The sequence below is a fragment of the Diorhabda sublineata genome, chromosome 8, assembly GCF_026230105.1.
Source record: "Diorhabda sublineata isolate icDioSubl1.1 chromosome 8, icDioSubl1.1, whole genome shotgun sequence".
NCBI classification, from domain to species: domain Eukaryota; kingdom Metazoa; phylum Arthropoda; class Insecta; order Coleoptera; family Chrysomelidae; genus Diorhabda; species Diorhabda sublineata.
Window position 1 is genome coordinate 27,232,493 of NC_079481.1, and position 15,863 is coordinate 27,248,355.

At 31.0% G+C, this 15,863-nt stretch overlaps 1 protein-coding gene across 1 annotated transcript in view; it reads right to left on the minus strand.

Annotated features, from left to right (window-relative positions):
• The window catches only part of LOC130447798 (transcription factor SOX-13), a 228,878-nt gene extending 219,012 nt beyond the window's left edge, over positions 1–9,866 (minus strand). Inside the window, exon 1 of the mRNA XM_056784820.1 lies at positions 9,510–9,866. Within this exon, the coding sequence (XP_056640798.1) occupies positions 9,510–9,607 (98 nt within the window). The 5' untranslated portion in view covers positions 9,608–9,866. The remainder of the gene's footprint in view (positions 1–9,509) is intronic.
• Positions 9,867–15,863: the final 5,997 nt, after the last annotated feature.

A 15,863-nucleotide genomic window follows, 5' to 3' on the forward strand; every position in this document is an offset into this window, starting at 1 on the left:
TTTTTAAAATAGTTTTTTCTTTTCTAAGTATATCTGAAAGCTTTTTCTAATAAAGATGCGTCTTTGCATGAGATCTATCCATCACAAATTCACGCTATACTAGAATGTTATTTTCTCCTAATTTCTTATATACAACGAAGAAAGTTTTCATTCAAAGTTGGTTGGATAGAAAGAGATTTGCTTCAAAAGTCCTCAACAAATACCTATGTTGAGATTAAAGAAAAATTGTTCTTCACGAAATATTTGTAGTTTTCTAAGGCGATGAAAAACTATATGGTACTGATATAACTCTGACAGCTTTTTAACAAGGAAAAGTTGTCTTTGCCTGGTCATCTACCCATTATTAGATTTTATCTTCTTATTTGTTATAATGTGCTACTCGCTCGTCAAAATAATAGTCTTCGAATAATAATTTTGGACGACACATCTTCCAAATGTCAGGAAAAGCCAATCAAGTTGCGAAAGTAAGTTAAAAGAATTGATGAAAGTGAAGTTAGAACTAGATATCGAAACTTATAGAAGAATCGGTGTATAATAATGAATCGAATAAAGATTATTATCAATAATTCACAACGTACCTGTTCAGAGATATGCTCGGACTTATGTTCAAGCTCTGTTTACAAGGCAGTAAATTAAATTATGACAAACACGTTACCTTTTCAGGAAACGTTGCAAGTAAAAAATAAAACTATCAGTGCAGCGACTGAAACAAATCTAAATGTTTACTAATAATTTTATACATATCAGTTTTAATTTGAATCTAATTTCAAAACTCAAAGAGGATATATATTTGATTAAAATATAATAAAATCCTCAGTTAACCATTAAAAGAAGTTATTTGTTAGAATTATTGACTTACAAAGTCACTGACATGCAATGAACCGAAGCAACCTCTACATTAACAATCACTTATTATATAATTTCATTATCAAACTGCCGATTCATTGATTTTTTCAAAGCCGAGATTACCTTTTGAAAAAAATCTATTATACAAAGTTCGCTCCCTAAGTAGTTGGCCACACTATTGTGTCTATTGAATACTCGGTTCTTTGTATCCAATTTTTCTAGATGGAAAGTTGACAATAATAAATGATAATGGTTATTCTTTCGCTATTTGAATAAATAAAATTCATTAAAATATGTTTTTAATTAGGAATAGACGCACAAAAGATGTTTCTTTCGAACATTTTGTGAAATATCATCTTCTAACAGAAATGTGATTATAATAGAAACAACAAGAAATTGTCACAAAAAAATCTTAAGCAATGTAGATAACAGGTTTGTAAAAAAAAAGAAACAACCAAAGACAATAACGTAATTAGAAGCAGATATTTGGAGCATGCTTGTCTTCAAAATATATCTTATAACACACATTATAATATATTATTATATATTATAACAATAAAGTTAAATTTATGAATATTCACGCATCTTTTTCTTCTTTCTATATATTGTCAATTTCTCTCCACTGGAGTCACCTGTTTTCTGTTTTAAACTGTGTCTTCTAGTTTTTCTTGTGTTGCCCCTTTTCCCTTTTTGTTATGTGTTTTGGCTTCTTGGACTTGGTTTTACTATTTTTTTCAATTCCATGTCTACAAAGCCCACTTACTTTTTTTCAAAGAGTCTGGAAGCTTCTTCATCCTTTTGATCCGTTTTGTAAGTCTCTTCAAATAGCTGTCACTTGAAAACAAATATGGCTGATGGACGATATCCATATCTAGCTTCTTTATAACCTTTGAATCAAAAAGTTCTTTACAAATCACGGCGATTTTGCGCAGTGATAATGTGTGAAAATAGATCTGAGAGAGGTGCTGTCAGTATTCTGGCTGTTACGTCGCGCGTTCAATCATAAACATCATATTAACCAGCTGTTCAAGGAACGTAGAAAAAGATGGCTAGATGGTATAAAACGAATATATTCAACAGAAGAGAAAGAAAGATATACTAGAGTATACTCCAATCCAATTTCAGGGAAACCGGCATATCTGGAGGAAACATTAAACACTGGTTGGGTCCCCAGTTCAAACATGGCCTCAAAGCAAGTGAAGCCTTCATCTCAGCAAACAAAAAAGATCCAATACAAAGTCGAAAGTTATAAAACATGATAAACTTTAATGTAGAAAATTATATTATCGTAGAGTATATAACATTTCTAGTCCACATAGTAAGATGCTACATACAATAATTAATTCTGTCTTTGTGAAAGTTTAGCAGGAAAGATACTTGATGACGCCTACTCCTTTCTGTCCGTAGTCTCAACTATAATTGGGCAAAATTCAGTTTAATATAATCTTTTTATAAAAGAAGAAGATACTGAAACTCGAAGTACAGAAAATGTTTCATAAGAATTTCCATATGGATGTACTCAAGAAGTGCGGATTTATTATCAGAAGATATATCTGATACTTAAATTATTAAAACGCGTCCTACGCAAAGAACAGATATTACTGATAATGACGTTTAAATCTGGATTCCCAGGATTTGAGATATAGATTTGGAATATAAACATAAAAACTCCCAACAAGAAACAATAAATAATGTCTTTTAAAAATAAATCTTCGACAAGGCAGGGCACCAGAACGCACGATTACACTGAAAAAGTAGCCACAATAGTGTTGAACACGTTTTTTGTCGTCCAGGGGCCAAATTAGTGTTGCTTGGGTCGTGCTTCTGGATTGCCCTATATTCCCTTAAATCTCTTTTCATTGGTGATTATTTAACTTCAATTATGTTTTCTTAGAGCCAAGCCATCATTTGAGAATATCTTCCTTATTTCTACTGAAAAAGGTCGACCAACTTCTCTGATTCTATATTTCATTGTTTCGTTAATGTTTCCTGATTTTTCTATGAAAGTGTTTGGTTCAAGATTAAACCTAATCACTTGTTCTAGTTGTCGCCTGTTTCAATGTAAATTTCCATATTCATTCAATAATGAGTACCATATTATCTTTATATTTTTTTTAATCCTATCTGATTTCCGGCAAATAATGGATTGCATACGATTTACTAATGACACAAAACAGACAATTCTTCATTGTACTACTGTCACGAACATTTTCTGTTGGACTTGGTTCATCTTAAAAGACCCGCCCAGTTGATTGTCTCGGGACATATGCGTAAATTCATGCTTTGACACCTAGGCAGATGTATACATCTTTTCATGCACTTTTAGTCAATTTTTTTATATTTCAATATATCAATCGACACAAGAATTGATCAGTTTAACTGAAAACATTTTTTTAACAATAGATTAACGTAAAATCTGGGTATTGCTAGTCATACTAATCCTCAAAGGTGCCTCAATCTAACAGTACTTGCAGATCTTGTTCAATCAGTTTAAGCGCATTCCCATGATTTCACACAGAACTATAGTTTTTAATAATCCTCACGAATTTTGTCTTTTTCAACAATTTATAATTTACACCGGACGTTGGTGACGTTCAGAAGTAGTCAATGTTTTAAAGACCAAAAATATAAATAGCAGCCTTCGTATGGTGACCAGGGTAATTCAATAATATGTTGTGAATATATTTTTGAATTTTATTTGTTTATACAGAAGCAATTTGCATACTGGATGGCATTCATTTGTTTATTGAAAGTAAGTACCTAAGTACCTACATTGTTGCCAAAGAACTTTGTTGCTGAAGCAAACTACTTATAACTGAGTTTGTTTATAACGTTTATTACTTTATACAGATCGTTTATTTATAAAATCAAAAGCTTTTTTATGTTGCAGTCTTTCAAAATATCATTATATTGATAACTTTTTCAATTAAATATTGAAACGGATGATGAATAATTTCAAACGAGTCTGTACTACCATCAATGGACAACACAAATTAAGGATTCATGATGAAAATAATTATTAAATATAAGCATTTCATTTCTGACCAAAATATATCAGCAATTATATTATTTTTGAGCTAATTTTTCACATGTTATAAACGAAAGAAAATATTTACATGAAAATACTTTAATTCTTCAATAGCGTCTTAGGTTTCGGTACTTGGATCTGAGCTTTGAGTCATTATTTACCAATGGCGAATTTACCAGCAGGTTGTAGCCTAACGCAGTTAAAACACTTCCTTGTTTCGTTGTACAGAATTAAAGAATTTAAAAGCCACCCAAGAGGTGACTAAGGCTGCAAGATTTCTTCGTGGGATCAAGGAGCACATACGTGTCGGAAATTCAAGTCTTGTAACTCACTCAACGTTTAAATAAAGCGACTTGCCACGGAACATCCTAGAAATTTGAGGAATATCAGTACACAAAACCGCACTGGCACAATCACCATGAATCTTCGTAAACTGGGGAGGTTACGTGGTATGTTCAATGTCTATAAGCACCGTTATCTGCATGTTATAAGAAAGAAAACTAAACAGACATGGGGTACACAATGGAGGTCCTGTTGGCAAAGAAAGAAGAATAGAGAAACGAGTAATGGTACTTGGTAGCAGGTTTTTAGTGATTAGGAATTTCCATACAACTAGCTAACGTTAACTGGCTGGTACTATCTTAAAGATTTCCTCCTCTTCCAAGAAATGTACATTACTACTAATTGAAGGTTCTTGGTTAAGACGTGCACTTGAAACCAGCTATTTCTTAGGTGAAAACTGAAAGTTTATGAATAAAAAACTTGGATTGGTTAATTAGACTTCAGTGAACCGATAGTTCACCAAGTCTGGTCAAAATGACGAGCTAGCACTTACTCAAAATCTGATACTTAAGGTCTTCAAGAGTTTTATCAATATTAAATACCGAATGTATTTTTTCTATCAATTATATTGATTATTAGTATTATAGGTAAAGAGAGAGGATCCATAAAACGTGTTTGATATTATGAAATTTATTTGGGCCGAAGATATACAACTTTCCATTTATAATGAAGCTAGTGAAAAAAATCACACTTCAATAAAATGTATTTTATTATAAAAAATTGAAAATTATGTTAGTTAGAGCTAACGTTATTTAAAATTTAACGGTTGGTGTTTATAAAACTGAAAAGATTTCCAAATAGATATTATATTATTGAGCAATGCATGATAACCTCATTTTTAGGCAATTAAATACATTCCTGTCTAATGAAGGACCTTCAAAATAATATTTCCTATTTTTCCTTCTATTTAATATAACCTGTCATTTTGAATTTGTCTTTTATCACTCTCATATAATATGAAACGAAGTGTAGTAGAAGTTGTTGGCATGGTACACTGTCAAATATTCAAAGTTCGTAATTATATTTCGAATAAATTAAAAGTGGCTTAGGATTAATTGATATCGACATTACACGTGTTCTATAAAGTTGTCTGAAATTATAATTATCACAATTCATATTTGAAATTTATAAATATTTCATGACAAAAAAATATTTTCCTTAAAAATACACCTGTATATCAAATACACCTGTATATTTTGAATATTTTTAGAAGAAAGAAAATGGGAGAGCTAAAACTTATTACGTTATGTACCTAGACAATTAGACATAAGTATTAAGAAAAAAAAGGACAATATGTTTGCGAAAATGTCAAAAAAATTTTAACAAATAAACTGGTTACAGGCAAAGATTTTTCCCATATTCTACATAAGACTACTATAAAGAAATGACTTGACCGAATTTTTCAAAAACTATTTCAGTCGATATAGAATATTAATTACCCGTCAATTCTGCAATATTTTTCGAAAATGTTAGTTAACATTCAATATTTAAAAAAATATTAAATAGATAGAAAAGCAAGAACTCCTCGATAAGTAACTAGCCAAAGAAATAGTGTCATAAGAAAGACTTTACAGAAAAAAAAACTTAAAAACGACCTTTTTATGTAAGTAAGTAAGAGATAAGAATTCTTCCTCCTATAGTCATACTGATTCAGGTACATATACCTACTGTTAAACATTTATTTGGCAATTTTACCAAAAATGTGTAAGAAGTTTTAACGCAAAACTATTTAAGCTTGGTTTATGCCTAAACTAACTTCGCCAAAATTAGAAATTGTCATTAAATTCAACAATTAAATCACTAGTTGCAAGACACTGAAATGGTACTTGTAGTTCATGCAATAAATTAACCCTAAATTAAAATCAAACTAAGAGTTCGCCAGCTTTTAACTTAATTCCTTAATTTTGTGAGATTATGAAAACAGATTACATAAGGTCAATCTATATTGGTGATTTGTTTTGGAAATATTCGTCTAATTGCGCCGATTTCCGCCATGACGTTTTATTTTTAAAACTGATATAAAAAATAGGAATAGGCTTGTCCTTTAGACGATGAGTTTAATGTTAATTTGAGTTTAGTTTTAATTTTGGCTGCATAAAGATCTATCAAATTTAATGAACAAAATAATTTAATTAAGTTTGAGAAAAAACAAAATATTTCAGTTAAAATTTACTAAGCGGTATAAGAAAATTCGATTATTAATTTTTTTATATAATTTCATAATTTTATTCTAAGATCTACCATGAGGATTCTTAGTAAATTTACTATGTAGTATCGGAACTATGCCACTTAATTAACTTACATTCAGTTTGATAAACTGAATGATATATTTGTGATTCATTTTACTTCCATTTTTATCCAAAATCTTCCTTCCATTCTAAATTAAAAACTTACCAAAGAGACTTAAGTATTCGAGATTCAAGCATAAATGCAAACGGCGTGGCTAGCGCCTTCAGTCCAATTTTTCCATAGTGTCAAATCCCAGAACTTTTTCGTAATTTTATAATAAAACACATACTAAGAATTTTTTGAAAATATTCAAAGATTATCGTTAAAAAACAGTTTAGTGTTTAGATTTATACTCTCAGATTGTAAAATTACACCCCATATTACTAAATTTTCTCAATTGTCCAAGAAAATTACTCAAATTGTATTATAATTTGAATTCGTATACACTGATTAGTAATTTAAGTTATCATATGTATAGCAAAACAATGGGAATTTTACGAGAATTTTTCGAAACAGTGTATGTATCTAACGAAATACACAAATTGTGCGTTGAAGAAAATATCTGAAATTAATATTATCTAGTACTCAAGTTGTATAGAAATCCCTGGTACTTAATATTGACAGTTCATTATTTCTGTATTAAAGAAATTTTGTGTTCTTTGTTACTGAGGTATATAATTATTAGTTAATCCTTTAGGCTTTGCTCATTCTTATTTCATAATTTACTGCAGGTTATAGTTATAGTTATTTATGCAACAAGTGAGTAAAATTATACTATAAAATAGGACGATTTGACGGCAATTTTTACAAGGGAAAAAAGTATTCTTTACTCACGAGTTTCATACAAATTTTTTTACGTCCCTAGATTTAGAAAAGTTCGACAAATCTTTCATTAATTTTTATTTTGTAATAGTAATAATAAAAGTACACCTGTGAGCATTATTAATTTGAAGTGAAGAAGAAGTTACATTACTATTGGTACTTGAATGTAACAAGTACGAAGAAATAACATTGTATTAGTACTTATTGGATTGTTGATAGGATCGTGAATTCATTGAGTCGTCTACAGAACCCTCCGCAACTGTGTTGGATTACCACCCACCGTACTTCTTTAGTTGAATCATATCACCACCAGAATCCACTAATTGAGACGCCGAATAGCGTCGAAATGTGTGCCCAGTGTAGTTTTTTTGGATTAGGTAAATTCAAATATGTTGCGATAAGCGAGGGAATTTTTGAAGGTACTGATACCTACAGCGGTTTTTATCTATTTTTATCTATCTATTTTTAATCTATTGTCGACGTTGAACATGAGTTCTTGTTTCAGGAACTGTGATAATTAAAACATTTCCGGTATTATTAATATCGTTACATTTCATTTTATATATTTCGTCCCTCCGCAGAGCTCGTGCGATTCCGAATATCAAATCAACCTGAAAGATGTTACAAATAATATCTAAGCTTACATTAAAATTTTTTGCTGTCATACCTTATGAATGAGGTAATGATCCCCTGGAGCTTACAACAGGAAATTATTAATTTCTTCACGGGTAAATGTTTTTGATTTTTTAGGTCTATAGCAAACTGATTTATTTTTCAAATATTCAATGAGTTTCGAGTATTTACTGAAGTCTACGTCGTTATTTATGATTTTCAGTTTTTAATAAGTCCACCAAAGTGTTGAAGACTTCTACAATCTGGATTTAGTTTCAAAGTAAACTAGTAGCACTCTTTCTGTGAAACTGTTCATGCCTTTTTTAGTACGACATTCCATAAAAGAATTATATTCCTTTAAATTTTATTCCCTGGATTTCTCAGGGAGAAGATTCAACATCTTCTGGCAGTTTAAACTTTCTTCATTATCACTCTCCATCACTAATAATAATACTACACTCCTTTTAATTAAACACAAAACGAATGTCAAGAAATAAAAGGGTGACAATTTATCGGAGAACGAGTTGACATGAGAAAGAAAGCGTTCACAGCCCATTATTTTAATAAAACAATTTTATAATTACATTAAAAAATTACACGATACGGTACTTTTTTAAGTCCAAAGCGCTTTTTGACCGCTTCAGAAATTACATTCTTTATGAATGCAAATGAATAAAAAAAAACGTGAATATTAAAAAACTAGTGAAAACTCAATTAACAAATACCTATTCGAAGCTCGAAAAATGGATTTTTCAAACTTCAAAACTTTTAATTATCCTAAATAACCACCATATCATCACTTAATATTAATTAAAAACGTCGCATGGTATGAAGATCAATTAATTGATCAAAACATATAATTCAATGAATTATATTCAAACAACAAGAGATAAGAAACTAATGTAACTGAACTGATCTGATTATTCAGCTATTTTGCTTAGAATATTAGATATTAAAGAAAAACTTTCTGTTTAAATCGCAATGATGGGATGTAAAAATTTTAGAAAATTAAAACGGCAAAACGAAAAACCATTTTAGTTAATCTTCAAAAATCAAAATTAATTAAAATCGTTAACCATAATAATAATAGTTTTATAGACTATAAATTGATGAAGGTTTTTTATTTTCTGCTAATTATTAAGACAGACAAACAATTTGTAAATGTAGTGCGAATACCTGATTTATCGTATAGGTAAGTGCTAAATATTTGTTAAATTATTAAACTTACTATTTATTATTTAATTAACATGACAAAATCATTTTTATCTTATTACATATTTAATTGGACAGACAGAAATTAAGATTTTCGCATCTTAGACGAATTTTAAACTGACTTCAGAAAGTTTACTCAACGCAATTTGACATGACAAAACTAGGAGTTTTTATCGTCATTTCAATGATTAGTAACCTCATATTTAGATATCGGTAAGTTTATTTCTATCAAAAAATTCAATATATATATATAGATTCATATTGTTGATTGATTCTGATATAAATTATTTTATGTAATAAACTTACATGTCGTGTTAGAAAGTGATATTATACAATGTTGGTCACTTTGATTGTTGAATTTGTTTATACAGCCGATACTATGGGATTGCGCGGGGTATAAATTATGAATGACACTCACCTCAGATGTGTGAGTAACGACAAATCAACACATGTTTGTAGATTCGCCGGTGAGCGAACCTCTGGTAGATGTGCAGTAGCCACTTTGTCGCTGTCCATCAACTACTGTTCTCACTAGCAAAAACAGAACCTGCATCCAATGGATGCGCACCCCTTTTTACCCCTATGCGCAACCCCTCACACCTATTGTTTACCCTTGTTCGATTGGACCGTTCTACGTCCGATACTTTGCACCTGTCAACGACGGCGACCTCGCCGCGAGATATTGTCAACACTTACTCTTACACTGCACTGCACCAATTTACGAGAGACGTTCGCGATGTATGTGCGTATACACTGCGTGCCTAGATGCGTCTGTAAGCTACCAACACTCGCAGCATCTCTCCCCACTCTCCGCAACAACCCGCCTTCGCCCCACCTCGCGGCCCACGTGTGCAGAACGCCTCCTTGCGAATTGTTCGGCCGTGCGGTGGATGTGAGTCAAGAAGGCTCGCGAATTTGTATTGTTGTGGAGAGGCGGGGCCACTACTGCTACTCCCACAAGACAGTGACGATAATAGGTTCACTTATATAAGAGTCACAGCGCCTATTAATTTAATTGTCTTTGTGTGTCTTCCAACCAGATGCCAAAACGGATTTTAAATGGACCGATACAACGCCAGCATTGTATTAAAAATATGACTTTACGTCACCGTTGGCTAGCTTATTTACTTAACATTTGATTACAAGTTTCTGTTTTCTCGGACTTACCTCTAATCAATATTCCACATCTACCCATTAAAAATGTAACGGTCATGAATAAATTGATATCATATATATCGTCAAATTTGAAGACGTTCATTTAATTATTAGTTGAATATAATTGAATATTGTCATTTCATTCGTGAGCGACAGTATTGGAAAAATTGTAGTACATACAAAATTTTGTGTGGAATTATATACACCGAGAAAATCGCGAATAAATTCTATACAAAAACAATACTATTAGTATTTAATTTTTGTTTGTTTCCAAGATATTTGAGTAGATAATTTATTAAATTGTAAATATTTCTTATTAAAAAAATTACTGTTACTACTAAGATAGTCCAGTCAAATTAGTTTTTAAGATGAAATTAATATGTAGATGTTTAGTACGACAATACTGTGAGAAATGAGGGTCACAATTGTTTATATCCCTATTCAAAGGGTGAAAATATGGTTATTCCCATTTATTCGAAAAAACTAAAACTTGAATGAACTTCTTTATATGAAAGAAGGTATTAAACAACCCTACTGGTTATTTATTATGTTCCGTCAATTATTTCAAGAAGAGTTTCTCATTTTTTAGTAATAAAAGACGTTTATCATAATTATAGACTTCTGATGAGTTATTTAATGATAAATAGAATCATGTATTTAACATCTGCGATATTACAATTATTTCGTGCAAAAATTAATTTATAAAAACTGAAAAAACTTTGGTAATTATCTAGATTAGGTTACACCCTTCCGATTTCGTTAAAATTTTAGTATGTTATAGAGAAAATTACACTGAAAAATTCGATGTATAAATATAGAGCGCGGAAATCATCCCTTCACATAATTTTTCAGCTTTGAAGTTCCAGAAAAAGAAAAATAATTTATACATCATAGTTCAGCTTCGGTTGTCTAACCTAACCTAACCTAACCTAACCTAACCTAACCTAACCAGTAATTTCTACTAAGAATCAATCAATAAATACATAGCAACAATACATAAAAATTTCATCTTTTTCATGGTGAAACAATATTAAAACAAAAACAAATATTTATAGATTTACTAACGATAGTCGTATGTAAATAGACTAATTGATACATAATGTCATCATTAGATAATGAAGACATTCGAAGCTAAACTATGATGTGTGAATTATTTTTTTTTTCTCTGGAACTTCAAAGTTGAAAAACTATTGGAAGGGATGATTTCTGCGCCCTACATTTATATATCAAATTTTTCAGCATCATTTTCTCTATAACATACTAAAATTTTAACGAAATCGGAAGGGCGTAACCTAATCTAGATAATTACCAAAACTTTTTCTTTAAAATTAATTATTGCAAAATGGGAGGTCATAATGATACGGGGTGAAGCTTATTCTCTTGTACCTCAATTGCTCGATGTTTTTGTGTTACTTTAAATAGTTTAAAAAAAAGAACAATTAATTCAAGTGACTAGTGTAAATTAAATGTAAAAAAAGCTACATCTGGTTTTGATGTGACCTCTCATTCCTCCAATAATTAATAAGAAAGAAAAAGTGTTTTTAGATGTTAAATAGATTTTCGCGGAAAATAATCAGTTTATTGCAAAACATTTGTCTTGGAAGGTCCCATTGAAATCTGTAAAGTTTTAAACAATAACTGTAATAAACAATTTTTAATTGCAAAGTAGACGAAAGCTTATAATCAGCCGCTTTTCACATTTTGCGACGTGAATAATTGGCAAAACTTAATGAGTAACCTGTATTTTGTAGGTTTTTTTTGTACCTACCTACCTTTCTTACATTGATGTTCATTCGAGCATATCTTTTTTCGCAAAATGGTGGTAGTTGCTTGATCAACACCATTGTATTAGAAAGTATACAATTTATACAGCATATGCTTCTAGTTTGAAGACGATACGTTGATTAGTATTTGGTAGTCATCAATGGTGAACGTTTTCAGTGATTTTGGAAACATGGAAAAAATTGGTATTGTGAAACTTTAACTCAACATCTAAAAACTGAACTAGATTCTACTCTGGGTGAGAGTACTCCTTCGTTATCAACAATCAAAAATATTGGAAAGCAGAGTTTAAATTAGGTCGTACAACCTGCGAAGACCAGCATCGCAGTGGTCGACCAAATTAGGTGATGACAAATATTGGATAGCAGAGTTTAAACGAGGTCGTACAACCTGCGAAGACCAGCATCGCAGTAGTCGACCAAATTAGGTGATGACTCCAGAAATGTAGAAGAAGATTCACAAAGCAGTACTGGATAATCGTAGACTGAAAGTGCGCAAGCTAGCAGATATTGTGGGCATTTCAAAAAGTGCGGTATATCGCATATTAACAGAAAATTTGAAGATGAGAAAACTGTGCGCAGGACGGGGGCCGCGTTTGCTCACAATGGAACAAAAATAGCGGACTGAAACAAAGGACTGAAAAGAGAAAACCGTTCTACAGCAGGCAAAGTTATGGCGTCGATTATTTGAGTTACGGGTGGGACAATTTTCATTGACTATCGTGGAAAATGAAAAACTATCAACTGTGAGTATTATACGAACTTCTTGCAAGGTTTGAGCGTTAAAAAAAAGCAAAAACAGCAAAGAAGAAAGTGTTGTTTCATCATGACAATGCATCATCTCCCTTATCCGTTATTGCAATAAGCAAAATTAATGGATCAAAGTTTGAATTGCTAACTCATGCACTCTATTCGCCAGATTTAACCCCTCGGATTATTTTCTGTTCCCAGACTTGAAGAATGGCTCGGTGGTCAAATATTTTCCCACAATGAAGAAATGATCGAACTTAGAATATCACTGGGAAAATGTATGGAGTTAAATGTAGATAACGTTGAAAAATAAATCTATTTTTTCCCAAAACTATTTTGTTATTAGTTTTGGACTAGGTAATTCTGGGAGAATCCTTGTAAATTGAAGCTTTATAAAGTCAATTTAGTACCAACATGAATCAAAATAAACTACATACGGAGGTACTTTAATTATGTATATTCTAACAAACTTCGTTGTTTTAATAGGTTGTCCTTGTAAATATAAAAAACTTGAGTAGATCAGTTAAGAATATCTGGAAGAAAGATAATAAGAAGGCCCAAGAGTATCACGCGCTGATGGCCCAGCAAGAAGTATTATTAGAAAAATGTAATGAAAATAATTCGGATGTTTCAATTATTCGACTTTGAGTTTGATGGCCTTAAATTTGAGAACATCTAGGGAGAGCAGCTGCCGGCTAAGTTGTATTTCTGAAATAAAAGAGAAACTTGAAGAGAAATATATAATTAAGAAAATGAATAAGATGGATAGGTTATTTGTAGAGAGCAGACGAAGAAACAATAGCCTTCTAATGTTACAAAGACCTCTGGAGAAGTATCCAGAAATCATTGCGTAGCTCAAAAGGCTCAAATGGTGTACAAGGCTACTATAAATGAAAATATTCAAGTTAAATACAAGTACAATGACCTCAAGATAGTCTTACTTCTTTATGCAACAATTTTCTTCTACAAAGCTTAAAGTTATTTGATAATTTAGACCAGTCATATAGTGGTTAATACAAATACTGTCGTAAACTGATTTTTTAGACATCCACGTATAAAAACAAAAGTCTTTACAGGAATTCACCATTTCACTAACTTCTGTTACGTATACCAACTTATTATAAGATTAATATTAGTATTTATTATCATTATTGTGTGTATTTTCAGTGCTTTCATGTTTCCAGAATGGTTTCTGATTCTTTTATTATAATTAAAACATAAAATCAGACTTATCTTAGATAACTATCTATTATTTGTATGTTTTCGTTTATTAATTTCAAAAAAATATAATGAGTAAGTTATATTTCTAGTTTTTTTTTTGATAATTTAAATACAGAAGAATAGGAATGTATGGATGGGAAACGTTTTTTGGAAAATTGATTTCTCATTTTAGATAAAACGAATCCGAAGTTAATCTTAGTCCTGATGTTTATTTTGCCACTTTCGTTTGCTGTGAAGAAGAGGAGGAATAACAGTAACTGTAAAGCCTAAGTGCCTGAAGTTTACCAGGTAAATGGGGGATGAACTGATTGCAGTAGAAAAAATTAAGTATGAAGAATCCTTCAATAAATGTTAAAAACATCGGTTACCAAGAACGCTTCTTGCACTTTTAATAAATAAATTTCGGCGCTCTCCAATCGTTTCGATAATATATGTCAAAGTGACACTGAATACTACAGCAGCAGTTGAAGAGTATTGTCAATGTTTTTACGTCAGTTTCATTATTAGAAACTTCATTACGCGAAAATAGTGATCTTCCTAGAGCAAAGATAACATATGAACGAACTACTGAATAAGCTTTAGAAGAAGTAGAAAATATAATGGATACAACGAACATTTCACGAGGAAAAAGTAACAATTGAACATCACATCACAAAAGTAATATACACCCTCCAAGGGCAAGAATTATATTCATACTTCATGGATGAAGCAAAATTCACTTTGGACGAATAATTCTCATGCAACTGTGGAAAGTAACTCTTTAGATAAGTTTTTTATATTCGTGTGGTTTACATAACAAAATTCGGAAGCTGAATGATACTCAAAATAGTAAGAAACACGTTTAAACATTATCGAATTAGCTTATTTATCTGAATTGGACCATTTTACTCTACCGTTTCATTGAGGGGGTCAAAACATGAAAGATTAATTATATACAGCTACTGTAGCACCAAAAAAAACTCTTTTCTAGCTATTTTCTTATTCTTCTAAGCCACTACTTATATCAGTATCATTTGAGAAAGTTTTCTATTCAAAAGCTGTTTAAGGTGCATGTTAGGTGAATAATTCATTATTCATGTTCATTATGGGGTCGGTAGAATGATTATTAGTGATCATAAAATATTATTAAAGACAACTCAAGAATTGTACCACGTGCATCCAATAAAACTAAAAATTTTCTTTGTCTGGTCTATACTGCAATAAAAGACAAATAAACATGTTTTTAGGGTTAACATAGGAAAACTCATTTGCAAAAATTGACGAAATCAGTTTCATTATTTCCTGTACTTTCTTCCGTCATTTTTGTCTGCTCATTGTTAAGTTACAAACAAAATCGATTCAATTTAGTTTATTCTCCATTCTAAATTTTCTACAATAAATAAGTTTGGTCCTGGTAGAAGCCTTTGCAATAAAACTCCGCAAAGATAGTCCTTAAATCTTGAACATTCCATATTATTTATCAATGATGTGACATAACGAACTGTTACCATTGATGTTATCATCAATTGAAACGAAACTTCAGGATACAGCTGTCATCAAGGCTTCGATACAATGATAATATATTCCATTCTAGTTGTGCTATCTTATAAATCATCATTGCTCTCATTTCATCTGTTTCTCAAATCGATTTTAAACATTTTACAATCAAATTTCCTGCTTGTTTTTCCTATTGAATAAGAGAATCACCAATTCAAGTCAATATCGCTAAGTTTGAAATTACCATTTCTATAAATCGCAGATAAAGTAATATGAAATCGCTACACCTTTCATTGCTCAGTTCGTGAAGCACCTAATTTACGAATCAGATAAACAAAGGCAACTTCATTATGTTCTCATAAATATTTGAGAGAAATATTGTTAATGGG